The sequence below is a fragment of the Manihot esculenta genome, chromosome 10 (genome assembly GCF_001659605.2).
Source record: "Manihot esculenta cultivar AM560-2 chromosome 10, M.esculenta_v8, whole genome shotgun sequence".
NCBI classification, from domain to species: domain Eukaryota; kingdom Viridiplantae; phylum Streptophyta; class Magnoliopsida; order Malpighiales; family Euphorbiaceae; genus Manihot; species Manihot esculenta.
The window spans coordinates 1,317,432-1,344,724 of record NC_035170.2 but is presented as its reverse complement, the minus strand read 5'-3'; the positions used below and the strand labels follow the sequence as shown (position 1 = coordinate 1,344,724).

General features: G+C 29.9%; 3 protein-coding genes across 3 annotated transcripts; 2 read left to right on the top strand and 1 right to left on the bottom strand.

Moving 5' to 3' along the window:
• Positions 1-7,460: 7,460 nt before the first annotated feature.
• On the top strand, positions 7,461-11,435 carry LOC110624649 (phosphoinositide phospholipase C 6). The gene is made up of 9 exons (XM_021769869.2): positions 7,461-7,971; positions 8,524-8,720; positions 9,235-9,370; positions 9,447-9,680; positions 9,760-9,965; positions 10,064-10,181; positions 10,378-10,524; positions 10,610-10,696; positions 10,920-11,435. The coding sequence occupies exons 1-9, from the start codon at positions 7,588-7,590 to the stop codon at positions 11,211-11,213; spliced, it is 1,803 nt and encodes a 600-aa protein (XP_021625561.1). The 5' UTR covers positions 7,461-7,587; the 3' UTR covers positions 11,214-11,435.
• Positions 11,436-18,660: 7,225 nt separating this feature from the next.
• On the top strand, positions 18,661-23,932 carry LOC110624891 (phosphoinositide phospholipase C 2). The gene is made up of 9 exons (XM_021770314.2): positions 18,661-19,096; positions 19,854-20,050; positions 20,467-20,602; positions 20,676-20,921; positions 20,995-21,224; positions 21,477-21,594; positions 22,684-22,836; positions 22,968-23,054; positions 23,389-23,932. The coding sequence occupies exons 1-9, from the start codon at positions 18,779-18,781 to the stop codon at positions 23,680-23,682; spliced, it is 1,779 nt and encodes a 592-aa protein (XP_021626006.1). The 5' UTR covers positions 18,661-18,778; the 3' UTR covers positions 23,683-23,932.
• Positions 23,933-24,925: 993 nt separating this feature from the next.
• Positions 24,926-26,970, bottom strand: LOC110624496 (putative serine/threonine-protein kinase-like protein CCR3). Its single transcript, XM_021769677.2, has 2 exons — positions 26,604-26,970; positions 24,926-26,507 (listed from the first exon to the last, which is right to left on the bottom strand). The coding sequence occupies exons 1-2, from the start codon at positions 26,679-26,681 to the stop codon at positions 25,008-25,010; spliced, it is 1,578 nt and encodes a 525-aa protein (XP_021625369.1). The 5' UTR covers positions 26,682-26,970; the 3' UTR covers positions 24,926-25,007.
• Between the last annotated feature and the right edge of the window lie 323 nt (positions 26,971-27,293).

Genomic DNA, 27,293 nt, shown 5'->3' with positions numbered 1-27,293 from the left:
AAGAATAAATAGATATTTTTGAAAAAATAGTGTAAAAAAACAATTTTATTTTCTTAGTATTTTTATAAGTAAAATATACTAAATTTATTTTCTAGAATTACAATAAGACCTTGCTTTTAAGGAATATTAACTTAAAAAAGAATCTTAAGTTAATCTACCTCTTTTCAAATAGATTTCAAACATTAGTGTTAGATAAATTTATTTATTAAATATAAATAATCAGCGAGTAACAATTTAAAAATTAGAAATAACATATTAAATGTAAATATTAAATTAATTTTAAAACATTTTACGATTCATATATAAAATAACTTTATACCATAATTTGTGATCCTTAATTTTGAAAGAATTTAAAAAATTTTATTTTTCTTTTAAAATTTTTATATTCAACAAAATCAATAGCCTAAAAATTTAATTCGTTTTAATTATTGTGAGAATTGATTTTGAATTAAAAAGTAAATCTGATTAAAATTATTAAAATTTTATGAAAAATAATTTCACTTAAAACTATTTATATTAAAATTATTTAATTAATTCTTAGAATTTTATTTTATTTTTTATTTTTTATTTCGTGTTTATTTTAATTTTAAATTTATTTTTTAAATAATAATTGCTTTTTTCAAAAATTATTTTAATTTAATATTAATTATCAATATTTAATACATTTATAATTAATGTTAAGAAATTTATCATATTATTTTGTTAATTTTAAAAAGTAATCTTTATACTTTTAATGGTAAAAAATTATGTAAATTCAGATTTTAAATGTCATAAAACAATATTAATAATGATTTTTATTTAATGTGATAAAAATAATTATTATTTATAAAAATAAATATTGATGTTTAGCTTAAAAATAATAATAACGTGTATAAATTATATCAATTTTGAATTTATTATTAATTTATTTAATATAAAAAGTTAATTAAATTTTATTATATTTAAATTGATTTTAAATAAATAATTTTTTTAATATAAATAAATTAATTCAATTAAGAGAATTTAAATTTTTTTAAAAAATATATATTGATATTTGAAATCGAGTGAGAGTAGATTTAGAGTATATTTTGGTAAGTTTAGTTTGTTTCTCTTATGTGTTTTTTTTTATTTTTTATTTTTGCCATCTAGTGACGTGTAACCGTCATTTTGCACTCATGATAAGTTTAGTTTGTTTCTTTCATATGTTTCTTTTTATTTTTTATTTTTGCCATCTAATGACGTGTAACCGTCATTTTACGCTCATACCTCCTATCATAGTCACTCTGGTCGTACATATAAATGTACTATGTCATTTTCTATCGTTAGGCGACCATTTAATTCTGTTCGGCGTCATGTGGATATAATTTCAGATATCATAAAGTTTGTTGTTTCACAGGACTAATGGACTATTCATGGCCAAACCCCCCACATATAGATCCACACCCACCCTGACTCATCAAAGCAAGTCCAAGGCTTATATATAGAGCAAGCTCATGCCGGGGCGTCCTGGGTTCGGTCATTATCAAGTACTACTTTACATACTTATTAATTATTTCATGATCAATGAAAGGGTAAATTTCAAAATTTCAATTATTACCGCGCGACTTTAGGAGAGTTCTGTCAAAACGTCTCTTCCTCACCTTTACCTATTTCAAGCTTACGCTCTTACTTTCACTCGTTGCTCTGCTTCTTGCACTGCTTCTGCTACCTTATTCTTTCTTTTCTCTGTAATCTCTGATTTTTCAATTCAAGGTATGTCTTACTCCTTTCATAGCTTCTATTAGGATTCTCGATATTAGACGCTGGGAATCCAAAGCATAAGGCATAACATACTTTGAACTCATCAGGTCCTTTTTCTGTCCACTACCTGTGCAGTTCAATGCCTCGCCTACAAACATATTTCACATGAATTCATGTTGGTGTTGACTCTCCTCTCCTTCTTCTATTGAACTCGAAAATGCATCATTATGTTCTTTCTCAACCGTGCTGAAGGAGCAATCGTCTATGAAATCAAACAAGACTTGTGCTTTGATTGCTGTTCGAGATTGGTAAATGAGACAGTTCGGGCTAATTTCTACTGACCATGCTAGCATCTGCCCTGAAATTTCAGGCCTGTGTAAGATCTTTTTCAAAGGTTGATTCATCATCACTACTCCCTAGTGATCTTCCAAATACATCTTGAATTTTTTTACTGCCAATAACAAAACGAATGTCAACTTCTCTATATTTATATATCTTACCACAGCGTCTTTAAGTACCTTACTGACGTAGAAGACAGGTTTCTGGATCTCTACCTCTTCTCTTACCAGCACGACGCTCACTACCTATTCTGATGCAGTTAAGTAGATCAACAACTCTTCTTCCGCTAAGGGACTGCTGACCGCATGTAGGGAGCTGAGATACTCCTTAAGGTTTTTGAAGGCCTCTTGGCAATTTTCCGATCATTCAAAATTTAGGACTTTCCTTAACTTCTTGAAAAAGGGTAAGCATCTCTCTACAGACCTGGACATGAATTTGTTAATTGCTACTACTCTTCTTGTGAGCATTTGTGCATCCCTTATGCAGGTTGGCTCAGGTATATTCAATATGACTTCTACCTTTTATGGGTTCGGTTCTATACCTTTCTCACTAACTATGTAGCCCAAAAAATTTTCTCCTCTAATGAAGGAAGTGCATTTCGCAGGATTCAACCTCATTATGTATTGCTGCAATACCTAGAAGACTTCTTATAGGTTAATCAGATGTTGCTGGAAAGTCTAGCTTTTAACTACCATATCATCTACATACACCTCTATATTTCTCTCTATTTGGTCTTTGAAGATTTTGTTCATCAATTGCTGGTATGTTGCCTTAGCATTTTTCAATCCAAAAGGCACACCCTTATAGCAATATGTTTTGTCTTCAATTATAAAGGAGGTATTCTCTTTATCTGACCTGGCCATAGGGATTTGATGGTACATCGACATAGCATCTAAAGACAATAAGTAGTCAAAATCGGCTATAGAATTGACCATTTTATTAATATCAGGGAGAGGATAACAATCTTTTGGACAAGTCTGGTTTAGATCAGTGAAGTCTATACACATTCTATACTTTTCATTGGCATTTTTTACTAACACAGGGTTAGCTAACCACTTTGGGTACATTCCCTAATGAACCCAACCTCTTCTAATTTTTCCACTTCTTCTAATAAAACTGATAGTGAGTCCATGATAAGGGTGGTTCCCCTAGAGTGAGGGCTACTTTTACTTTTCCTTCCACCACTATCAGGGTTCCACCTATTCCTTTGATTGGGGCTTGATCCCTTACTAGCTGCTTTTTAGGTATCTTCATCTGCTGGAAGACCTAGTAGGGTAGTGATTCACCTTACTGCCATCATCCAATAGCACCTTATGAACCCTAAAGTTATGGATGACTGTCTCGATGACCAAGGCATCATCATAGGGCATCTGCACACCCTACGCGTGTCACATTCCAAAACCTGCAGATAGAAATAAAGCAACCATTAGCTTTCAATTGTACAATTCCAAAGTAGTAATTAGCTTCAGGGGAGGTGCTAGCTTGACCTCGAGCTAATTAGGGGAGGTGCTAGCTTATCCAGAGCCATTTGACACACAATTGGTTTATAGATAGAGCACTAAAAGTTGTGTTTAGAGGTCCAACTTGCATTTCATATAGAGTTATACATGCAAAGATAGAGTTAAAGTACGAATGACCACTAATAGTATTTTAATATGTTTTAAGCTGAAATAAGTGAATCATAGACAGCTCAAATGAGAAAACAGACATATCTTAAAATAAAGTATCTAACGTGATAAGAAGGTCGGAATCAAGTTGCTATCGGGAGGTGCTTAAGGGTTTCCCGACGTGCTAGCTTGAGGTGCTTCCTAAAACCGACGTGCTTGCTTAAATGAAATGAACTTCTAAAGGTTAAAAATGTAAGTTTAGTAGGTCAATATATGAATATTGAAAGTTTAAAAACTCAATTGAAACATATGGAAAAGTTTAGTAGGTGAAAGTGTGAATATGAAAAGTTTAAAAGTAAGATTCCAAGTTTGCCCTCCACCTTTTTCTACATTTACACCTAACCCACCATATGACACCTAGCCATGCATGACTAAGCATGAAATGGAAAGTTGTCTTCAATTGCTCCATCCTTGCCGTAGCTACACCAAAAGGAAAGAGAAAAATTAGTTTGCCTTTTATCTTTCATCTCCACCAAATTTACAGGGGAGACTTTTGCGGTTTCTCCATTTAAAATTATTTTGTGAATCAACATGCATTTAAACAAACTAAAGAACAATTTATAATGTCAAAGCTATCTTAAGTCCACATATGTAATTGCATATAGTATAGTTTGTGGCATCCTTTACTAAGTTATTTTATAGACAGGTAAGGGGTGTTACAACGCGTCCTCTGGGGAAAAGGAGATGGTTATTGGGGAGTGCTTAGCAACCTGCATTACCTCTGCACCACTTTCATCCTCATTTCTACTTCTCTTCTCACCCCTCCTACTCATGCGGCCCCTAGTTCCTCCTATAATCATATTGATTGTCCCACTGGAGTCGTCATTTATTGATGCTATGATATGTCTTCTGGGCCTTTCTCCAGCTGTGCCTTATTGTTGCCTTTGGCCCTCTAGCTTTTTTATAAAGTTCTGGAGATGGCCCCTCTTAATCAACATTTCTATCTTGTTTATCAACTGATAGCAGTCATTTGTGTCATGACCGTAAGTTCTGTGGTATTGGCAGTATTTATCTTGGTCCTTTATGCTTGCTTCTGCTTTCATGGCTTGGGCCATTGCACGAAATCCTTATCCTGGACTGCTACGAGCACTTTGACTTTAGACACATTCAAGGGAATGATTTCAACAAGGAGCCGGGGTTGATAAGGTCTCTGTTCCTTTCTTTTCCATTAGTGTTTGTTCAATGCCCCCGATCATGTCTCCTCTTCGACTTGTCTTGTCTCTTGTCCTCTCCAACCTTACTTCTTTGTCTGTCATCCCTAGCAAATCGACTTGTCGTCAAGGCATCATCATGCCTTAAGTACTTCTTTAGCCTTTTCATCAACTCTGACAAGGTGGTAGGGAGCTTTCTGCACAGCGACCCAAAGAACTTCGGGGAGGTTGTGCCTTTCTGCATAGCTTCTACAGTCCTTCCATCATCTAGCTTGGGTATCTGCAAAGCCTCAGAGTTGAATATGGCCACATACTCTCTCAGGGATTCATTCCTCCTATGGCGCATGATTTTTAAGTAGCTCATTTTTCTTTCTGTAGGAACTCCAGCAATGAATCTGTTGATGAATATACTAGCCAGGTTTATAAAGTTCTTAATGCTCCCCGACTCCAAGCTGTTAAATTATGCTCGGGCTAGTCCAGTTAAGATGGTTGATAAGACCTTACACACCAGGGCATCCGAATAGGTCTGCAACTCCATGAATGCCTTGTAGTTCAGAACATGCTCTCAGAGGTTTTCCATGCTCTCAGAGGTTTTCCATTCTATCATAGGCTGCTATAGTTGGTATCATGAACTTCTTTGGTATGATTTCTTGTTGAACCCATTTTACAAATAGTGATGAGGTTGGCAAAAGGGGACTGTTGTTGTCTCGTGCTCTAAATTTCATTAGTAGTTACTCTTTCAATCTTTCTAACGTTTGGTCTATGTCTGTGTCCTCCCTTTTAGGCCTCTTCTAGGTGGTAGTTTCTTTTTAGCTCTTCACTCTCTGACCTTTCTACTGGCTTGGAAGAGTAGCTCCCAGCCTCATCATTCTTGATAAGCACCCTCACTATCCTGCCTCTAGCTCGAGCTGTAAACTCATTTCTCTTACTGGCTTCTTCGTCTCCATCGTCTGTCCTACTGTTCTGTTGAGAGATATGATAGTTCAATGTAGGTTGGAACTCATTGATGTTGAGCCGTTTGGCTACAGGTGATATGCTCAATGGGATAATGAGCCTTCTCTGTTGTAACATCTGGCCTAGCCAATAGAGCAATGTTTTGTAACTGGAGAGCCATGCTTTGCAGTTCTTGATCAGATACGGTAGTTTGGAACACGGTCCCAGTTGAGCTTGGTGAAGGGTTGAACAAAATGGGTTGCTGATTTACTGGAGCGGTTGGACTTGAAACGAGAACTGTAGACCTTCTTGGATCGAGCTCATATCGTTTGAGGTATTTCCGGTATGGTTTTCATCGTGATTGACCATGTGAATCTTAGTGGGTGAAATGAGGATGAGAACTCCAGTGATGAAAAGATCTCCTTCGTTCCCACAGACGGTGCCAATTAATGTCTGAGATCCAATGAGGGGTAGACTCAGAATGTATTTTGATAAGTTTAGTTTGTTTCTTCCACCCGTTTCCTTTTATTCCTTTTCTCTTTTGTTCTCTAGTGACGTGTAACCGCCATTCTGCGCTCGTACCCTCCTGTCTTAGTCATGCTGACCTTATGTACGGACGTATTATGTCATTTTCTATTGTCAGGCGGCCATTTAATTTAATCCGGCGCCATATAAATATAATCTCGGATATCACAGGATTTATTGCCCTGTGGGGCTAACGGACTATTCATGGCTAAGTCCCCACATATAGATCCGCACTCAGTCTGACTCATCAAGATAAGTCCAGAATTTGTATATGGAGAAGGTCTATGAATTAGATCCTAATAAAATTAAAATCTGACTTTTTTAGCACAGGACTTAGATATGGCCCAAACTTCCTAGTCTCAGTCGTCATCACATATCAAACAAGGGTAATGTAGCATTTTTTTTTTATTCCACCATATAAAAAATTAACTTATCAATCTTTGTCTAAATATTTTTAAATTTTAACTATTAAAATTTTATCTTGTATAAAAATATAACATTAGTTATTAGGATTCTCTTTAGTATGAATGTACATATCTATCAAAAAATTATAAATATACATGAAATTATATAATTATTATCTAAAAATCATTCATTAACATTTCAAAGAAAATTATGATTAAATTAAAAATTTTATAATTAATGAAATTGATAATATGATTTTAAAATACAAAATAGAAAAAATTAAATTAAATTATTAAAATAAAATAACAAATAATTCGGTGGCAATGCATAGGTAATATGACTAGTGTCATAATTAAAAGAATAATAAATTATTTGAATTTTGAATTATATCAAAATTAATTTATATATATTTTAATTTCAAAAAATAATCGATTTAATTCTCAAGTTTTGATTGTTTTAAAGCCATTCACTTTTTTTTTTATTTTGTAATTAAATAATCAATCCATATTTAAAAATAAATTTTTAGTATGATTATTATAAATTAAATAGTATAAAAATTATATTAAAATTAGCAATATTAGGTGAAATGAGAAATAGCAATTCAATATACAATGTATAATAATTAGCAAGCGTCAAAGAAGAAAGAAAGAAACGACAATCTAAAAACAGAAACAACGTAGCCGTTTTGGTAGATTTCTTTGGTTTCATGCAAGTCTCTAACGAACAAAGCTTCAAAGCCTCCTCTATTCTTGGAACTCAACGAGACCCTCCATTTCTCTCCCCTCTCACAATCTCCCCCTCTCTTCCTCTCTCTCTCAACCAGAGGGCTGGAAAAGAGAAAATCATCAATGGGGAGCTACAAGAAAGTAAAGAAGCAAAAGAAATCGCCAGACACCACAAAAGATGAACTCGGTAGCTATAATTACCGGATGTTCAATTTTTTTAACCGGAAATTTAAGATCACGGAGGCCGAGCCACCAGCTGATGTTAAAGAAATTTTCGCCAAGTTTTCAGGTGGCCAACGCCAAATGAGTGTGGAGCAATTTCGCCGGTTCCTTGTGCTTCACCAAGACTTGATGGATTGCACCTTGGCAGATGCTCAGAGAATTGTGGAGGATTTAATTAAAAAGAGACACCACGAAACCAAGTACAAAAACAGACGTGGGTTTACTCTTGAAGATTTTTTTCATTTTTTGCTTTTTGATGACCTCAATGGACCCATCATTCCTCAGGTCAGCTCACCCGTTCTCTCCTTTTGTAGTTTCAATTTATATGCATATATGGTTAATTTGAAGGAAATGATCAAATGGGTTTATATCAAATTTCTCATTTGTGCTTAGAATTATGATATAAATCAAATGAGCTTTTGATTAATTTAAAGGAATGATCAAATGGGTTTATATCAAATTTCCCATTTGTGCTTAGAATTCTGATATTTTTTATATAAATCAAATGAGCTTTTGGTTAATTTACAGGAATGCTCAAATGGGTTTATATCTAACTTCTCCTTTGTGCTTAGAATTCTGATTTTTTTTATATAAAGCAAATGAGCTTTTGGTTAATTTACAGGAATGGTCAAATGGGTTTGTATCCGTTGTAATTTCTGCTTTGGATTATTATTATTATTATGATATAAAGCAAAACCTTGTGCTGGTTTTGCTGATGCATTGAACAAGCTTTATCTTCAACATTTATGTTTCGTGTAGAAATTGCTTTGAACAATCTTGTTATGGGAGACTCTGCAATATCATGTTTTTCTCTTGACAAACTATATATCGTTCCAGGTACACCATGATATGACTGCTCCATTGTCACATTACTACATATATACAGGACATAATTCCTACCTGACTGGTAACCAATTGAGCAGTGACTGTAGCGAGGTCCCAATTATAAGAGCTTTGAAAAGGGGTGTAAGGGTAATTGAATTAGATTTATGGCCAGGTTATACAAAAGATGAGATTCTTGTTCTGCACGGAAGGTATGATCTCCTTCTCAAATTTATCATTTTCTTATCCTGATATGTTGTTTTATCTACATCCGGAGCTATTAACAAAAGTGATATAAGAGAAAAAGCATTTCTTTCATTTGGACGTTATTATTTAGCAAATTATATTGGTATTACAGTTCAGAAAGAAGATCCTCTCAAGCTAAAATCTGTTTGAAATTGGGTTCTTGATGACTTTATCATTCTTCCTTGTTTTGGGGGTCCTGTGGGAACAAGAAAACTAGGTGCTTAATCTTTGAGTTGATTACTCGCGAAAGAAGTAGTCCTTTGGAGGATAGAAATGATATGAGAAAGATAACCCATAAGATAATGTTCTTGCCATTACAATTTGGAAAGGAGCTCCCATGGTTGGCCTAGAGTTGGTTGCTTTCAATCTTTCATCTGTTCATCAATTGAACCGAGTTAAATAAGGAACTGTATTGTAGGGTAGATTTTATATTGATGAACTTTTGTTCCTCTAATGGCATTGAATCCTGAATGCTCGTAGGACATTGACTACTCCAGTGCCATTTGTCAAATGCCTGAAGGCCATAAGAGACTATGCTTTTGTTAGTTCTCCATACCCGGTCATTATAACTTTAGAAGACCACCTTACACGAGAACACCAGGCAAAAGCTGCAGAGGTTGGCTTTTAATTTATTTTTTAAGGATTTAGATTTTCATTTAAGCAGCTGTAATCTTGAATATATTTGTGTGCAGTTGGTCACTCAAACATTTGGAGGAATGCTGTATTACCCTCAGTCTCAGTCAGCTGGCTTAGTTGAGTTCCCTTCTCCAGAATCATTAAAACATCGAATAATTATATCAACCAAACCACCGAAGGAGTATCTTGAATCTAGTGGTATCAAGAGGAAAGGTTCTGCAGGGGGAAAGAATTCATCTGAAGAAGAAGAAGAAGAAGCAGAAGCAGCTGGGCTTGAGGCTGATGGTAGGGTAAGAAAGAAATTATTCTATCTTGTAAAAGAAAAAAAAATGAGTTTAAGGTGCTTGTTTAACCTTGCATGAATGGCAGAGTGATAATGATCAAGATGATGAAGAATTTGACAATAAATCAGAAGCAGCTCCTGAATACAGACGTCTAATCACGATCCACGCTGGGAAACCAAAGGGTGCCCTAAGGGACACGTTAAAGGTTGCAGTTAATCAAGTTAGACGCCTTAGTATGAGTGAACAGGAATTGGTAAGGGCTGCCACATATTATGGAGCGGATGTAGTGAGGTACCTATCAAACAGTTGTTACTGGTAGATATTCGAGCTATTGCTATTGTCTATCTTTAATGGGCAGATTACTGAAACTACTATCTGTTATATTTCAGGTTTACACAGGAGAATATTCTAAGAGTGTATCCTAAGGGAACACGAATCACCTCATCTAATTACAAACCTCTTATTGGGTGGATGCATGGAGCTCAGATGATTGCATTTAATATGCAGGTTTTGTTCCCAGCAGTATATGTATTTGATTAAAGGATCCTCATTTACAGGCTATAGCTGACTTTTCGATTTTCATGGTCTCATATTATATTGTTTCACATCCATGGAATTCCAGTTTGCTTTTAGTTATTCATCTACCCTCTAACCTTGTATTTGTGATCTCAGCATCTCAACCAATAAAGTGCTCCTTTTACAGGGATATGGAAAATCACTTTGGTTGATGCATGGGATGTTTAGGGCCAATGGAGGGTGTGGTTATGTTCTAAAGCCTGATTTTCTAACGCAAAAAGGCGATGAGCATTTTGATCCTAAAAGAACACTATCAGTGATTAAGACTTTAAAGGTTTGCATATTAGTTTAGTTTGAAAATGGATTTCATTGTTACCTGATTGCTTCTTACTTCCTAGAGCTTTTGTGTCAATTAAAAGGTGAAAATGTATTTGGGCGATGGATGGCGGTTGGATTTTAGCCACACATACTTCGATGCATACTCCCCACCGGACTTCTACACCAAGGTTTGTTAGAATGATTATGTTTGTTAAGAGCGACTAAATTGTGATTTATGCCAAAAATAATTCTTAATCAATTATAAAATTTTCTAACATATCATCAAAAAGCTCCGATAGTAATGGCAAACAAACTCTTAGACAACCAAATTAAAATGAATCTAAGTTTAATTAATGACCTGAACTTGGAGAAATTTCATAAGCGAGTCCCTGCTTATGAATCTGTATGCAGGTTTACATTGTTGGGGTACCGGCTGATTGTGCCTACAAAAAAACGAAGATAATCGAGGACAACTGGGCTCCAGTTTGGAACCAGGAGTTCACCTTCCCGTTGACGGTTCCTGAGCTAGCTTTGCTTCGCATTGAAGTACGAGAATATGACATTTCCGAAAAGGATGACTTTGGTGGCCAAACATGTTTACCTGTCTCAGAGATAAGACCAGGGATCCGATCGGTCCCTCTTCATGATAAGAAGGGAGAGAAGTTTAATAATACAAGGCTTCTAATGAAGTTTGAGTTTGTATAAACTTGTATGCAAGGTACACATTTTTCCCCTGAATGGATGTATACAGAGAGGTAATTAGTTGAAATGAAATCATCATCAAAGAGCAATTTTCTCCTTTTCATTTACTTGGATTGAAGCTATGATAGTGAATTTTGTAAGCAATTAATTTTGTTCCCCAGTATGTCAGTGATATCAAACCAGGCAATCTATCTTTATGATCAGTTGTGGTCACTTCTAAAAGCATCTTTAAACACCAAATCATTTGTGTAATTTTCTTCTTCTTCTTCCTTTTTTTTTTAAAAAAAAAATCTTGCAATTGATGCTTTTCTATTGAAACAAATGAGGCATGTTCACTCAAGAAAATAAATAAATTTTTTGAAAAAATTTTCTAAAAATATGAGAATTTTAGTTTTATAATCTCATGTCAATTTTCATGAACATTGAAATGAGTAATTTAATATTTTTCTCATTTAAATAAAATCGAGAATTTTGTGGATGAAATTGAGCGGATCGATCGGTTGTGAATAAAATTTAAATATGACTATGGTACTTCAAATCTATTGGTAAAGCAATAACTGTGTTTGGTAAAACCATTACATCATAATAAATGCTATGTGTCCTAATAAAACATAACATATCTTCTAAATGATTTTTTTTTTTTTTATAAAAATTATTTTTAAAATTTAATAATATTATTAATATCATTATATATAAATTTATTATTTATTATTTTTTCACATTACAACTAAATATTTAAAAAATAAGTTATTTTCTTGAAGAATATTTTTTGAAATATATTATTTTTATATAATTTTTTTTAATAAAGGATCCTTGAATTAAATTATTTTATAATAAAAGAGAAATAATTATCCCATCCTCTCCGCTTATGAAAACTCTATTAAATATATTTTAATCATATAATGTCTATACTAACTAATGAATAAATTATATAAAAGCTAAAGTATTTAATTTGTAATAATAATAATAAATAAAATGATTTAATAAATATATAAATATTGTACTTTAAGTTTTTTTTTCTTAAAAAATTTTGATGACTTGTAGCTCACAAAAAAAAAAAAAAAAACTTCACAGTATGCTATGTGATCGAATCTTTTATCTCAAAAGAATATATAAAATATGTAAAAGAAAAAAGAAAAAGTAGTTGTGGGTGAATTTTTTTTTTTAAAATTATTTGCTAAACAATTTTGTATTTTGTTTTGTCCTGTTTCGTTGTTTACCCTGAAATGTTAGTAAAGCGAATAATCTCGGAAATTATAAAAGGAAAATTCTTGAAAATTACAAAAATATAATAAGGGAAATGTAAAAAAGTTAAAATGAAAAAGCCACATTACCTCTTTATGGTATGGGTAATCCTCATCTTCAACTAAGCTAGTAACGGGTGAGAAATGCTTTTCTATAGACACCAAAAGATTTCAAAAATTAATTTTGATTTTATTTTTTAAAAAATTATATTTACCCATTTGCATACTTTATGATATTAATCAACGATTTCAAGAACGATAATGGTTACATTAATGTAACAAATTGTTAAGGGTAGAAATTAATTTATGTGAGTTTTAAAGAGTTTAAATTTAGTTCGTTATGTTATGTTGTTAGTAGATTTTTTTTTATTTTTGTTAATTGAATATTAAATTTCATAAAAAAAATAGTGAGGTGGTTAATGTTTATAGATAATTACTCTTTTAATATTTAAATCAATAAATAATACTAATTAAAAAATTAGAAAGAAATAAAATTAATTAGAAAAAAAAAATCTACCTTTGTATAGAATTTAGATGGTGGATAGTTCCTATTTTAAAGGATTCTATATGAGATAAGAATGAGAATTATAAAAAATAGAGATCGCAATATGTAACTGATATTTTTCTATTTTTTGAATGAATCTCTCAATTGTTTATATATAATTGGAGGAGACTTATTATTTAAATAGGATGAGTATTACTATTGATCCTATTATTGGTTGAGACTTATGGTTAATCCATCGATGAGAAAATTAGTGATTTATGTTACATTAGTTCGTTCAAATTTTTTAAATATTTAAATTTAACTCATTTTAACCTCAAATTGAATATTGATAAAGTTAAATTTAATTTATTTAATAAATTAATTAATTTTGAACAATTTATAAACAACTCATTTCATATTTAAAATTCTATTAATTTTTAATTTAAAAATAATAAATTTAAAACTAAAAAATTTGACTAAATAAATATATTGACAAGCTGACTGAAGTAAATAAGTTCTTAAATTAGCTAATAGCTCGAATTTAATTTGTTTATTAAATTGGTCTCTAAAAATTAAAATTTAATTTAATTCATTTAAAAAATAAATGAAACCAAATTAAATTTCTATTGAATCAATTTTGGAATAATTCATAATTAATTAGGTTCATAGTACTAACAAATTGCTATATATTTAATTTGTAAACTTCAAAAATTCAAACAATCAAATTTAATTTAATGATCTTTAACCTAACATATTTTAAAAAGTTATTTTCATCTATAATTCCAATAATAATATATTAAATGAATTCTAGATAATTATAGAAATTTATTATGGGTCGTACAGAGAGAAACTTGTCAATTGGGATATAAACCAACGAGCTAAGCCGAGTTTTAAAACATTAAAGTTACTCACTAAAACTTTTTTGAATTCGAACCGAATACGAGTTTTACTCATTTTAAACTCGAATCGAGTATTAAGAAATTAAAGATTTAGCAAACGGGTTTAGATGAATCAAATTTTTATCAAACTTAGTTAAATTTTTATTGAGTTTAATCTCAATAATTCACGAGTAATTCAATTTATTTAATACATGAGTTTTGATTTAAAATTAAAATAATTTTAATTAAATAAGTATATTTATAAATTAGCTCGTAAACTTATAAAGATGAGTTTTTAAAATTTAATGATCCAAATATATATAAGTTAAGAGTGTAAATAAACTATATAAAACTAAATTTTAAAAAATTTAAGTTTAGTTCATGAAAATATATGCAGGAATTAAGTTTATTTATTTTATGATAATAATTTCAAATTATCTAACGAGACTATTTTTGAATTTATTCGCGAACTTGCTCATGAACTCAGAAATGAGCTAAGTTCACCGGTCTTAACGAGTCGAATACTATGGAATTTAAATTTGATTCGTTTATTAAATGAGACTAAAATTTAAGTTTGAGCTTGACTCATTTATAAATCGAATCAAATTCGGTCGAATTTTTATCAAATTAAATATCGAATAGTCCACAAACGATTTAATTCATTTCCACTGTAGTTATCGGTGATTAATTTATATACATAACATGTGATATTTTTAATATGAATACTAATTATTTATAATTTGATTTATCTTTTAAAAATTGGTATATTGAATATTCATGCTTTATACTTCTATGGTTAAAGAATATAGTTACCAACGAATATAGCAAACTATTATTATTACGATAAACTAGTTTACATTTCTAAGTTATTTTAAAATTAATATATATATTTATTTTAAAAATTTATACAAAGTTAAATTTATTAAGGAGGAAAGTGTTTTTGTAAATATTTATTTCGTATATAAATATTAAATTATTAATTTTATTTAAAAAAAATATATCAAACTATTTATTTTAACATTAGTAAATATTATTATTATTAAAAAGGCTCAGGTTACTTCTTTACAGGTCAAGCAAGCTTATTAGAATAATTAGTTTATGTTTCATGAGTTTTATATGATGATAATGGCTGTCGCCTTTCGTATCGTGCACGCTAGTACCAGTTGTCACCTGGCATTGGAATTATAAAAAAATCAATTTAAAATTAATTAAAATGAGGTGATTTCCATGCTCTCTTTTTAAAATAAAATAATACTTTATTATAAAAATTGATTAAACTTTACAAATATTTTATATTATTTTATTAAAAAATTATCTATTTTTGTAATAAATCATATTACAAAAATATAATATTAACAAAAATATAATTTAAAAGAATTTTAAATTTTTTAAAATTAGAATTTATATTATCTGTATATTTTTATAAACTTATATATATATATGGAAAGTAGTTATTTTATGAAAAAATTAGTAATTTAATAAAAATAGTGACATTCTTTAGAAATATACAAAATAAATACTTTACAATAGGAATATAGTAATATATTATTGTAAACAATAAAATAAAATACCATCTTCAATTAATAATAATAATAATAATAATATATTAAATTGAAAACAATATATTTATATATTTGAAGAATTAATTTTGTTAATTTAATATATTTTGCATAAAATGAATAATTTTCAACCACATAAAATAATAATAAACAATTTAAATATGAATTAATGCAACTTATTACATGTTAATATAATATGATAAAAACACGTGTGTTATTTTTAATTTATATAAATTGGGACCCTAAATAAATAATATAAATTTAAAAAATACGCATACAAAATAGTAATTTAAATTATACTTGCTATAACTTAAAGTCATTAAAAAATATATTATCAATAAAGTTAATGAGCTTTGATTAAATTATTCAAACATAACTAAAAAAAAAATTCAAAATCAATTTAATTATTTGAACTCCAAATAGTTTGAGGAGTTGAATTTCCATTCTATATAACTTTTTGAAAGTCAATAGTTCATCTTTGACCCCTAATTATTTGGAAAATTACTATTTAATGTTTATAGTAATTAAAAAATAAAATAGATGAAAATTATTAAATGAAAAAAAAATATTTTTATTTTAAAAAATATATTAAATAGTCTCTATAATTATAATTAATTAGTTAAATAACTCTTTATTTATATTTTTTATTTGTTAGGTTTGAAATAACTATATTACCCACTTCCTTAAATTTAAATCCCTAAATTATCTAAACACCCAAAAAAAAACCCCTAAATATATTTTTATTTTTATTTTTATTTTACTCTTATGTTCTTTAATTATTTATAATTAGTTTTAATTTTTAAAATAGACAATTATCTTATTATTTAAATAATTTTAAATTAATAAATTATTCATATATCACTTAAAATAGTTTTAGATTTATCATTTAAAATTAATGTATGTTTAAATTTCTTATTTATGAGTTTAATTGATTTTATTTGATAATTATATAAGATAATTATTAAAAATTAATAATTTTAGTAATATTTAAATTAAAATTTTGAAATAAGATTATTAAAATAATAAATTTAAATATTAATTAAAAATATTAAAGTAATTATCATGATATCTTAATGTTTTGAGTTTAATTAATTTTATTTTATAATCAATTAATGTTTTAATATATTTTAATAATTACTCTTAAAAATATATTTTAATAATTATTATCTTAAATTTTTAACTTTGATGTATTTTGTGCATTTAAATTTTTGATATTTTTTAACATATTTACAATTAAATTTATAGGTTTTACTTTATATATTTATATATGAATCAAAAAATAAAAATTTTTAGATACGATTATTAAAATAACAAATTCAAATGTTATTTAAAAAATAAAAAATAATTATCACAATATTAAAATAATAAATAATAAATAATAAATTTAAATTTAAAAATAAAAATTATAAAATATATAAAATGATTATCACAAATTAATAATTTTAAATAGATAAGATGGTAAAGTGATTATCTTACTTTTAAATATTTAAAAATTTTAAAAAATAATTTTATTATTTAATTTTTTAAATTATATTCTTAATCACACTGATATATATTGAAGGAAGAGAAACCCAATAGAATAATAATCTCGCATATTCTAAAATTTTTTATAACTGTATTAAAAAATTTCAAACAAATCTTTTTTTTTATAAAAAAATATTTGATAGTTTAAATTTAAAAAATATTTAAATAAAATATTGAAATTTATTATAATATTAAATAATTACTCATAATTAAATTATAATTTAAATGTATCAGGACTCATCTTTTATTTCATATAAAAAGCTATAATTTTTAATGTTGTAAATTTAGAGTATTGTCTATAAATAATAGAATGAAAAAAAATTCTCTATTTTTGTTTGTATATTTATTTTATTTTTTATAATTAAAAAAAATTATATTATTGAATATGTATGTATATAAATATAATATTTTTATTTATGAGAAACGCGTTTCACTTTTTTTCAAGATTTTATTAAAATTTATATAAAAATTTATTTTTTTTGAATATTATTATTTTTATCTGAAAAGCAGTAGTATATTACGCAATATAATGACTGAGCAACTGTGATTAAACCGAAAAAATAATATTATTAATTTTTATTTAATTTTTTTATTATATGAATTAAAAAGTATTTTTTATAAATAAATTAAAAATAATATAAAAATGAATATAGCTACAATTAATAATTAATATAATTATGATATTTAATAATTATAAAATTAATTTATTTAATATTCATAACAATTTTTTATTATAATATTTATTTAAAGTAAAAAATATTTATAATATTATACAAGCGAATTTAGTTTTTAATGTTATTAATTTTAAATTTAGTAGAATTAAATTACTTGTTACACTAAAAATAATTTATTAAATTTAATAAATATTAAAATTTAAAATTTTTATATATTATGTAATCTATCATAATTTTTACATAATAATTAATTTTTAAATAAATGTTAACATTTAAAAATTAATTTTTTAAAAAATAATAATTTCATTATTTAAATTAATTTATTATTAAAAAAAATTTAAATTTTGAATTGTATATAAATAATAATAAGTTAAATTTATAGCATAAAATTATTAAAATAATAAAGTTAAATATTAAATAATATTAAAAAAAGAAATAACTATAAAATTATTAAATAATTACAATTATATATATATAATATATAATTTAAAATATTAAAAAAAGAAATAACTATAAAATTATTAAATAATTACAATTATATATATAATATATATATAATTTAAAATATTAAAATAAATATTCAACCTGCAATACTCATTGAATAATGCTAATTTTTATAAAATTAATTTCAATTTTCTTTTACCAGTATCAAAAATTAAATATATAAACTGATTAAATAAGACTTTGAAATATAATAAAAAAAATTTGAAAAAAAATTTAAAATAATATATTGACTGCGAATACACTCTTCAGTCAATTTTTAAAAAGTATTAAGAATAATTATTTTTAAAATTTATTTATTAATTACAAAATATTTATTATAATTTTTAATAATATAGAATATTAAACGCCGCGGTAGAGTAGCATTTCCCTTTTCTTGTTTTTTTCTTGTTTTCTTAGACAACAACCGTAGACCGTATAGTGATTTCAGATTTGTTGGATTCTTATCTCTCAGCGAATTCCCTAATCTCGAGTTTCAATTGCCACGTGTCCTTCTGACCCCACTCAATAATTCAACAAAGTTCAGTGGGACCCTTTTCATCTATTCCCCAACCTTCCACAGCTTTAAAAAAAACATGAAAAAATTCTTTTCTCTTCTCTGTAATTCCCCATTAACAAGCGATTAAGAACAGACAAACAGCAATCCTCGTCCATCTCTGTCTGCTTTTTCTTTCTCTAGGTTTCCTTCTATACCCATTTCTGAAATGTCCAAGCAGACCTACAGAGTATGCTTCTGCTTCCGCCGGAGGTTCAAGTTGGCTGTGGCGGAGGCTCCTGAGGAGATCAAGGCTTTGTTTGATCGGTACTCTGAGAATGGTCTTATGACTGTTGATCATCTCCGTCGCTTCCTTGTAGAGATTCAGAAGCAAGAGAACGCTACTACTGAGGATGCTCAGGCTATCTTTGATCAGCTTCACGAGCTTAAACATTTGAACGTTTTCCACCGCAGAGGACTCAATCTTGAGGCTTTCTTTAAGTACCTTTTTGGTGACGTTAACCTTCCTATCGATGTTAAACGTGGGGTAATTTTACTTCTAATTGCATTTTACTGTCAAATTGCGGGAATTCAATGGCTTAAGTGAAATGGGTTTGTTGTTTTCCTCCGTTTTTGTTGAGTACTAATTTGATTGTTAGCTAAAGTTGAAAGTTGCTGGGCTTTTGGTTTTTCTTGGGATCATTAGAGATTTCAGCTATAAAGATATTTTGATCTTTTCTTTTTCCAATTTTGTTCGTTTTCGTTTTTAACTGTTTTCACTCGAGTTAATGGAGAATAAGGAAAGTCAAGAACTGAAGATTGAATAGAATTTAGCTCCAAAAGCACTTCAAAGGAATTATCTTCTTTTTCTGTTCAATGGGTAGTAATTAAAGGCATTGATTTGTTCTTCTTTATGACTGATACAATTGTCTAAGCATTATTGAATTTTTGTACTCAAATGTTTTTTAATTAGCTTAACGAATTCCTGCGTCTCCGTAAGCATGTTTTTGATCGGCTTATGAACTTGTCCTTGTTCAACATTTGTATATGATATGGATTTATCTGTCATTTAATAGTTGCCATGGCTAAGAGTCGTGTTGAAGTGGATCGCATATTAGTTTTTAAGTGCAGTTATAAGCTAGAAATGTTTTGGAAAGGACATTGATCATTGCCTTTCTTTTCTCCTTTTATGTCTAAATTATGTAGTTGTCCATTTGATTGCAGCTTTCTATCTCTTTAACAACTTGAATCTTCATTTTTGTTATTATTTTTATTAACCTTGGTGATCATTTATTGGGTTTCAGGTGCACCATGATATGACTGCTCCTCTGTCTCATTATTTCATATATACTGGCCACAATTCATATCTAACTGGGAATCAACTTAGCAGTGACTGCAGCGACGTCCCCATCATAAATGCACTGAAGAGAGGTGTGAGAGTAATTGAGTTGGATATATGGCCTAATTCCACGAAAGACAATGTGGATGTTCTTCATGGGAGGTATGCTTTTGTTGTGAAAATGGTAACATCTAATTACCACTTGAAAAAGGAAGTCAATGCTGGAAAATAAATTCTATGATTGGACTGAATTTTCTTCCTTGGACTTTTATGTTTGATCTTGTTCAATTTTTCAAATCAAAGACCAAGTTCTCTTACATTTTCTTTTATAACTTATCACAACTCCTTCCTCAATAATGAAATCAAATGACATTTTTCATCCATCAAAAGTGAGTGACAATAAATATATCCTCTGTTAATTTCTTATGTGCTGTGATAGTGCATTTAGGGAATAAACTTCCCAATGTTTGACTTTTTTTAATTATATGACATAAGTTCTGTGAACTTCTGTCAACTCTAAAATAACTGTGAATAATGCATGCATAGCTTTTAACTTGGTTTCTGTTTCCTTGATGTAGAACACTGACAACACCAGTAGAACTCATAAAATGTTTGAGGTCCATCAAGGAGCATGCTTTTAGCGCATCAGAGTATCCAGTGGTTATAACTCTAGAAGACCATCTTACTCCAGATCTTCAGGCTAAAGTAGCTGAGGTAAGTCTTCATTATTTTATGGGGATTTGAAGGTCTAATACTGATGATTTGTTATTCCTTGAATAACTTCTAGATGATCACACAAACATTTGGAGACATCCTATTTTCTCCTGGCTCAGAATGTTTAAAGGAATTTCCATCTCCAGAATCGTTGAAGAAACGAATTATAATATCAACTAAACCACCAAAAGAATACCTTGAAGCCAGGGAAATAAAGGAGAGAGAGAATGATTCACAGAGTGGAAAGGCTGCACCTGATGAGGAAGCTTGGGGGAAAGAAATCTCTGACCTTAAAAGCTCTATTCGGTCTGAGGATAAGGTATAATGACGTAGTGATTGAGATTTTAGCAAACTGTCTTTACCATTTTGCTTCCTCACTTACCTTCTTGCAGAATGTATTAGATGAAGATAATAATGATGATGAAGATCTACCTGAGGGAGAGAGTAAGTCTCAGCATATTATTGCACCAGAATATAAACATTTAATCGCCATTCATGCTGGGAAGCCTAAAGGTGGAATAGAAGAATGTTTGAAAGTTGATCCTGATAAAGTGAGACGCCTTAGCTTAAGTGAGCAACAACTTGAAAAGGCTGCTGAAACTCATGGAAAAGAAATTGTCAGGTGCAAACAAGTAATCATGAATTGGTTTCAATAAGTCTATCTTTGCAAATGTTTAAACATGCATCTATGTCATGAACAAGAGAAACATTGCTGACATGAGATATTTGTCATTTATGATCAATTATTTCATCAATACTAGTGGCATAGTGAAAGGGTTTTGTTAATGGAGTTGGAATTAGACGATGAGCTTATAAAATTATCAATTTTTATATTTTCTTTGGAGGTGCTTATGTAGGTCTCCTTGGTATGTAGGTTTACCCAGCGAAATATACTCAGGGTGTACCCAAAAGGTATACGTGTTGACTCCTCCAACTACAACCCAATGATTGGGTGGATGCATGGAGCTCAAATGGTCGCTTTTAACATGCAGGTTTGATTTCTTAAATCCTTATCTGGATTCAGGTTGTTATAATACACTCCTGAAGGTGTGATATGAGTGTTCATATCATTCTAATGCGTAAGTTTTGTGAAATGTATGAATTAATGATACTATTCGCTCACATATGTTTGGACACATGCATCAGCAGCCAACAAATGTTCCAGTATTAAAGATTTAGCACATTGAAGTGATAGTATATAAGAAATGAAGCATCAGTCTTAAAATGAGATGGAGAGAGATAGTGGATAAGGACTTGGCAGTCATAATCTTTCTGAAAATGTATCATAAATTGGTGGAATGTAGAAAATAGATACATATAATCAACCCCTAATAGTTTGGGAATAAGGCTGAGTTGACTTGTGTATTTGCTAATGTGTGCTTTTCAGCCATTGAGTTGCAAGGAGAGGAACTGTAATGAAGGCATTGAGTATTGCCTTTCTTTGTTTTTTTTCCTCCATGTTTTTGTTATGGTCCTGGATTAGAGATCGTGTTTAAAAAGAAAAGGGGATTTGGAGTTCTTTTTCTGAACTAAGATTTGGAGTTCTTTATCTGAACTATGGTGCTGAATGTGAGTTCTATGAGGGGACTGTAACCTTTGCAAGCTCAAGAAAGAGTTGGCAATCTTAACAGAGAAACAAATTATGATTTGAAATTTTCCATTTTCCACATTTTTCTCTTGACTTTGTAGGTTTAGTAAACATATTGGAGTGATATAATTAGAAATTACAGGAGATCCATAATTGGCTTATTTTGTTCTTGTACTCTTGGAATTGGTAGCAATTAATTACTAGTAAGTCCATGTGATTATAGAGACCTTGGTCACAGTTTCTCTAAGCTGCATTCCTTCCTTTATTTAGTTGGTAACAAGCCGACCTGCTATTCCCACTTTATGTTGTCAGAAGTCCAACTCCTTGTCCCTATTGTATTCAGTCAGTAGTTGACCTCCTTCCACTCAGCCTTCTGACCTCCCTTACTCAACCCAGTTGGTCTTCCTCAGCTGAGTCTTTCCACCTGATCATCCAGACCCATGTCATTGCCTGCCCTGTAGTTGGATGCTAAATACAGAATTGTTGTTGACAGGGATATGGAAGATCACTTTGGTTGATGCATGGAATGTTCAAGGCCAATGGTGGATGTGGTTATGTGAAGAAACCAGATTTTCTCTTGAAGTGTGATCCACATGGTGGGATATTTGATCCTAGAGCTAAGTTGCCGGTGAAGACTACTTTGAAGGTGATTGCTTTGTAGCCACATTGTCAGAGTGTTTTCCCCATTTTGATTTTGTTGGCTATTTACTCTATTGCTTTTTAATGTTCATTTTGCTTGTCTCAATGAATAATTGTAATTTTCTTGTTCCTCAAAAGGTGAAAGTATATATGGGGGAAGGATGGTACTATGATTTCCATCGCACTCATTTTGACGCATTTTCCCCACCGGATTTTTATGCAAGGGTAAGTACATTAATTTTTCCATTTCCATCCCCTAAATTTTTTGGAGTTATTAAATTATTATATTGCACTGTTTTGATATTCACAAGTCTCAATCTATTTTGACCCATCATGTCATCCTCATTTTGGTTGATGTACAGTATGTGGTTTTGCAATAACAGACGGCTGTTTTCTGTTTGCCGTTAATGCACATTAGGACTAGATAGCATGTTTTGCTGGATGATATCATCTTGTACAGTTCCTCTCTTGACACCCTCCCCCTCCTTGACTGGATAGTTCTAATCAATAGTTTTATCTGGTTTGTGGAAAATAATGATGTATAATGGACTCTGTGCAGGTAGGGATTGCTGGGGTTCCTGCAGATTCTATAATGAAGAAGACAAAGACCCTAGAGGACAATTGGATTCCTGTGTGGAATGAAGAATTTGAGTTCCCATTAACTGTTCCAGAGTTGGCTTTGCTTAGGATTGAGGTTCATGAATATGATATGTCAGAAAAGGATGACTTTGGAGGTCAAACATGCCTTCCTGTGTCCGAGTTAAGGAAAGGGATTCGAGCAATTCCCCTCCATGATAACAAGGGAGTAAAGTACAATTCTGTAAAACTCCTTATGCGCTTTGATTTTGTTTGAGACTCAAGAGTCTGTGCTACTTAGTTCCATGTCATAGATGTACAAATTTGTGAAGCCCTTTCAATGTGTTTGAAGTTGTTGAGACCTCTGAGCTGGTGTGCCGCATAATAGCATCTGCCATTCTGTTTCTTGTTCTCTGCCGATTTGTGGCAGATGATGCAGGGAAGTGGTTGTATACTCTTGTAAAAAATTGACAATGGATTATCATATTTATTCTATTGTAATCATGAAAGATTCTTATTTCTCTCTAGTTAAGCTTCCTTTTCTACATGGGTTTTTTTATGAATGGAAACTAGTTGTTTGTCTGCACAATTTAAAAATATTTTATATGTAATTTATTGTTATAAAATAAAGAAGATAATTATGGAGAGAAATTAAAAATTTAACTAATATGCATGATTTTCAATTTTAATGAAAGAAATTTAAAAATTTTAAATATTAATAAAGTATAAAATCACGCCTAACAAATTTAATTATATTAAAAAGAATTAAAAAAAATTAAAATTTTTAGTATTTACTGTGATATATTATTAATATTAATTCAATAAGTTTCGACGATGGAGTAGAATCACTAGAATTAAAAAATTTCTATTTGAATAATTTTCATTCAATTTTATTAATATTCATTCAATAAGTTTTAACGGTGGTAGAGTAGAATCACTTGAATTAAAAAATTTCCATTTGAATAATTTTCATTCAATTTACTTATTCAGTTTTACTTATTGATTATAAAAAGTTGTGATTAAAATAATTTTTAATTTTTAAATTTAATTTTTTTAAATTTATTTATTTTTAAAAATAAAAATAAAAATAAAATATATATATTAAAATTTTTATTTTATTGTAATTAATATATTATATTAAAAAAATTATAAAAAATTAAAAACTCACGTACTAATAGTAATGATAGAAAATTAAAAGGTAACATACTAATAATAGTAATGATAAAAAATTTAAAAATTATATATAAATTGTAATAATAAAAATAGTAATTTTAATTTATTATGTAAATATTAATTAATAATATTATTAAATATGAAAATATAATTTAAAAATAAAAGTAAAAAAAATTTACTATATAGTATAAATATAAAATTTAAGAGGGCCACTCGATATAATTATGTAAATTTAAACATATTACTTATCAATTTCTTTATAATCTATTTTAGAATTCAGTTTTAGATTTAGATATAGATGTGCATAAGCTGTTTATATTCTAGTACACTGAAACCTTAGATCTTAAGAAAATAAGCTTCTAATTGCTATAGGGAAGTATGATAAACCTCAATACTTAACGTAGAAACAATATGTGCATTGCACGACAGTTATTGTTGCCTTAATGAAATTTCTGAGAGATATTTCTCTTTTACATTGGAGTTTGGCTCTATCTCCTCTGACCCACCATGCAACTGTTCTGTACCTGCCCTGTGTCTATGATCCTTTGTATGATCGTCACACAGAGATGAAGCTTGCTCCAAATTGGCAACAACGTTAGTCATATTTGGCCTGTTATTCCCTTGTAAATTTAGACAATGAAGTGCAGTATATGCCACCAACTCCACTGCTTCTGCTTCTTTATCAAACTCTGGTCGGCTGATCCTTTGGTCCAAAACCTTGGCCAATTCATTGGCCAAGATTTTAGGTACTGCAAAATCCGCTATGTTAGTTATTGCACCTCCATTGTCTTCATCCTTGAACATATCTGTCTTGCCTGTCAAAAGTTCTAGCAATACTACACCAAGACTGTAAACATCACCTTTTGCAGTTAATACATTTGTACCATAGAACTCAGGATCTATGTATCCAACTGTCCCTTCTGCCTTCTTTGGTTTGTAATTACTTTCAGATTCAGGATTCAACGCTGACATTCCAAAATCACAAACTCTTGCTGTCCAGTTCGCGTCAAGCAAGATGTTAGAAGACTTGATATTTCCATGAATTATTGGTGGGACTGCATAATTGTGAAGATACTCAATTCCTCTAGCAGCATCCAATGCAATCTTGAGCCTCATTTTCCATGAATTGATTTTTGCAGTATTTCTCTGATGTAAACGGTCATGTAGAGATCCATTCTCTAGATACTCATAAACTAAAATCATCTCTTTCTCTTCTTCACAGTATCCAACAAGTCTAACCAAATGCTTATGGTGAAGCCTTGACAAGAATGTTATTTCATTTTCAAAAACACTGTCTTCCTCCTCAGACTTCTTCCTCTGATGACCTGTGTCCAGTCTCTTGACAGCCACTTCACTACCACCTGGTAGTTTCCCTAAATAAACGGTACAAAAACGTGGTGATACGCCAATCTTGTTCTGTAGGGAGAAATCATTGGTTGCAGCAGCAAGCTGAGCCAGAGTAAATTCCTCGGCTCTATTCAGTTTCCTTGCATGTGGGTTTGGCATTTTCTGTGTAGTGCTTCCTGAAATTCTAGAATACAAGAGACCGAAGGCAAAGACTATAGGCCAAACTGATACTCTGATGGGACTATCAGCATGCTGATACAAAAAAGCATATGATATTGCTGCAAAAATGCATTGAAGAAAAGCACAAGCTAATCCAATAATGTCAGGAAATGTTCCAAAAGGCTTGGAATTTGGATATGGGTAATAAAACCAAGGTATCAACCCTCTCCTCATCCAAGTAAGTCTTTCTTTTCGACCCCTAAGAAGGAGATCAACAATGGAAATGATCAAGACTGTGAAAGAAATTAACATGCTAAGTAGTGCATACTGGGGCTTATGCACCGAGGATAACTGATCAAAAGCAGCAGATGGAAGCTCTAAGATGAAGTTGGCAATTAGGAAGATCCTTTCCAGGCTACTAACCTGTGCAGAACATGAAAATGTCAATGTCAATGTCTTGCAAGATCATAATTCACAAGAATTATCTTTAAAACATGGTATTCTAGTTCTAGTATTAACCTTCTGATTGAAGCCATCGGCCTTCTCACTTCCATTGTCATCATCTTGTTTAACATCTATGCGAAGAGATTCAGCCATACTCTTTCTCCCAGGATTATCAATCTCCACCCAGAAGAATCAAAACCCAAAACCAGAATTTCTATCTCACACTCTAGTCATAAGAGAAAATTGAGAGATGATTTGAACGAGTGGCTATAATTAGTCAAAAGGACTAATATTCACACCTGGGTCCATACGGTATAGACTTAGAAAATACAATTATTATGATCCAGTATTTAAACTTACAGTACATGTTTGAAGAGTTCAAACACAATTGATTGATTACACTCTGCATCAACTTGACTCTTTGTTTCTACGCCATGTTTCAATTGTTTGATTCTTTGTTTTCCCTCAGGTTTTAATAAAATGTTAATTAGTTTGTTAGCAGTTCGCTGTCGTAAATGTCATTGAGAGTGACATTTCGTGATCGACTATCTCAACTATAATAATAGAATTTTGACTAAATCAAATTATTAAACACCGCTATTAAAAATTGATGCCAAGTATTTATATTAACATTATAAAATACAACTGAATTATGAAATAAAATCCTACTATACAATTACTAAGTGGGAAGTAATCTTTATTATAATTTACAAAATATATTATAATTTACAAAATATATAATCATGCGTACCATTGAAAATAACT

What these genes read in the sequence shown, in the direction of transcription:
- LOC110624649 (XM_021769869.2), top strand. Translation starts at nt 7,588, where the DNA reads ATGGGGAGCTACAAGAAAGTAAAGAAGCAAAAGAAATCGCCAGACACC. An exon ending in ATTCTTGTTCTGCACGGAAG is followed by an intron (nt 8,721 to 9,234) that starts GTATGATCTCCT and finishes GAATGCTCGTAG; the next exon opens with GACATTGACTACTCCAGTGC. An exon ending in GGCTTGAGGCTGATGGTAGG is followed by an intron (nt 9,681 to 9,759) that starts GTAAGAAAGAAA and finishes CATGAATGGCAG; the next exon opens with AGTGATAATGATCAAGATGA.
- LOC110624891 (XM_021770314.2), top strand. Translation starts at nt 18,779, where the DNA reads ATGTCCAAGCAGACCTACAGAGTATGCTTCTGCTTCCGCCGGAGGTTC. An exon ending in GTGGATGTTCTTCATGGGAG is followed by an intron (nt 20,051 to 20,466) that starts GTATGCTTTTGT and finishes TCCTTGATGTAG; the next exon opens with AACACTGACAACACCAGTAG. An exon ending in CTATTCGGTCTGAGGATAAG is followed by an intron (nt 20,922 to 20,994) that starts GTATAATGACGT and finishes ACCTTCTTGCAG; the next exon opens with AATGTATTAGATGAAGATAA.
- LOC110624496 (XM_021769677.2), bottom strand. Translation starts at nt 26,681, where the DNA reads ATGGCTGAATCTCTTCGCATAGATGTTAAACAAGATGATGACAATGGA. An exon ending in CCGATGGCTTCAATCAGAAG is followed by an intron (nt 26,508 to 26,603) that starts GTTAATACTAGA and finishes TGTTCTGCACAG; the next exon opens with GTTAGTAGCCTGGAAAGGAT.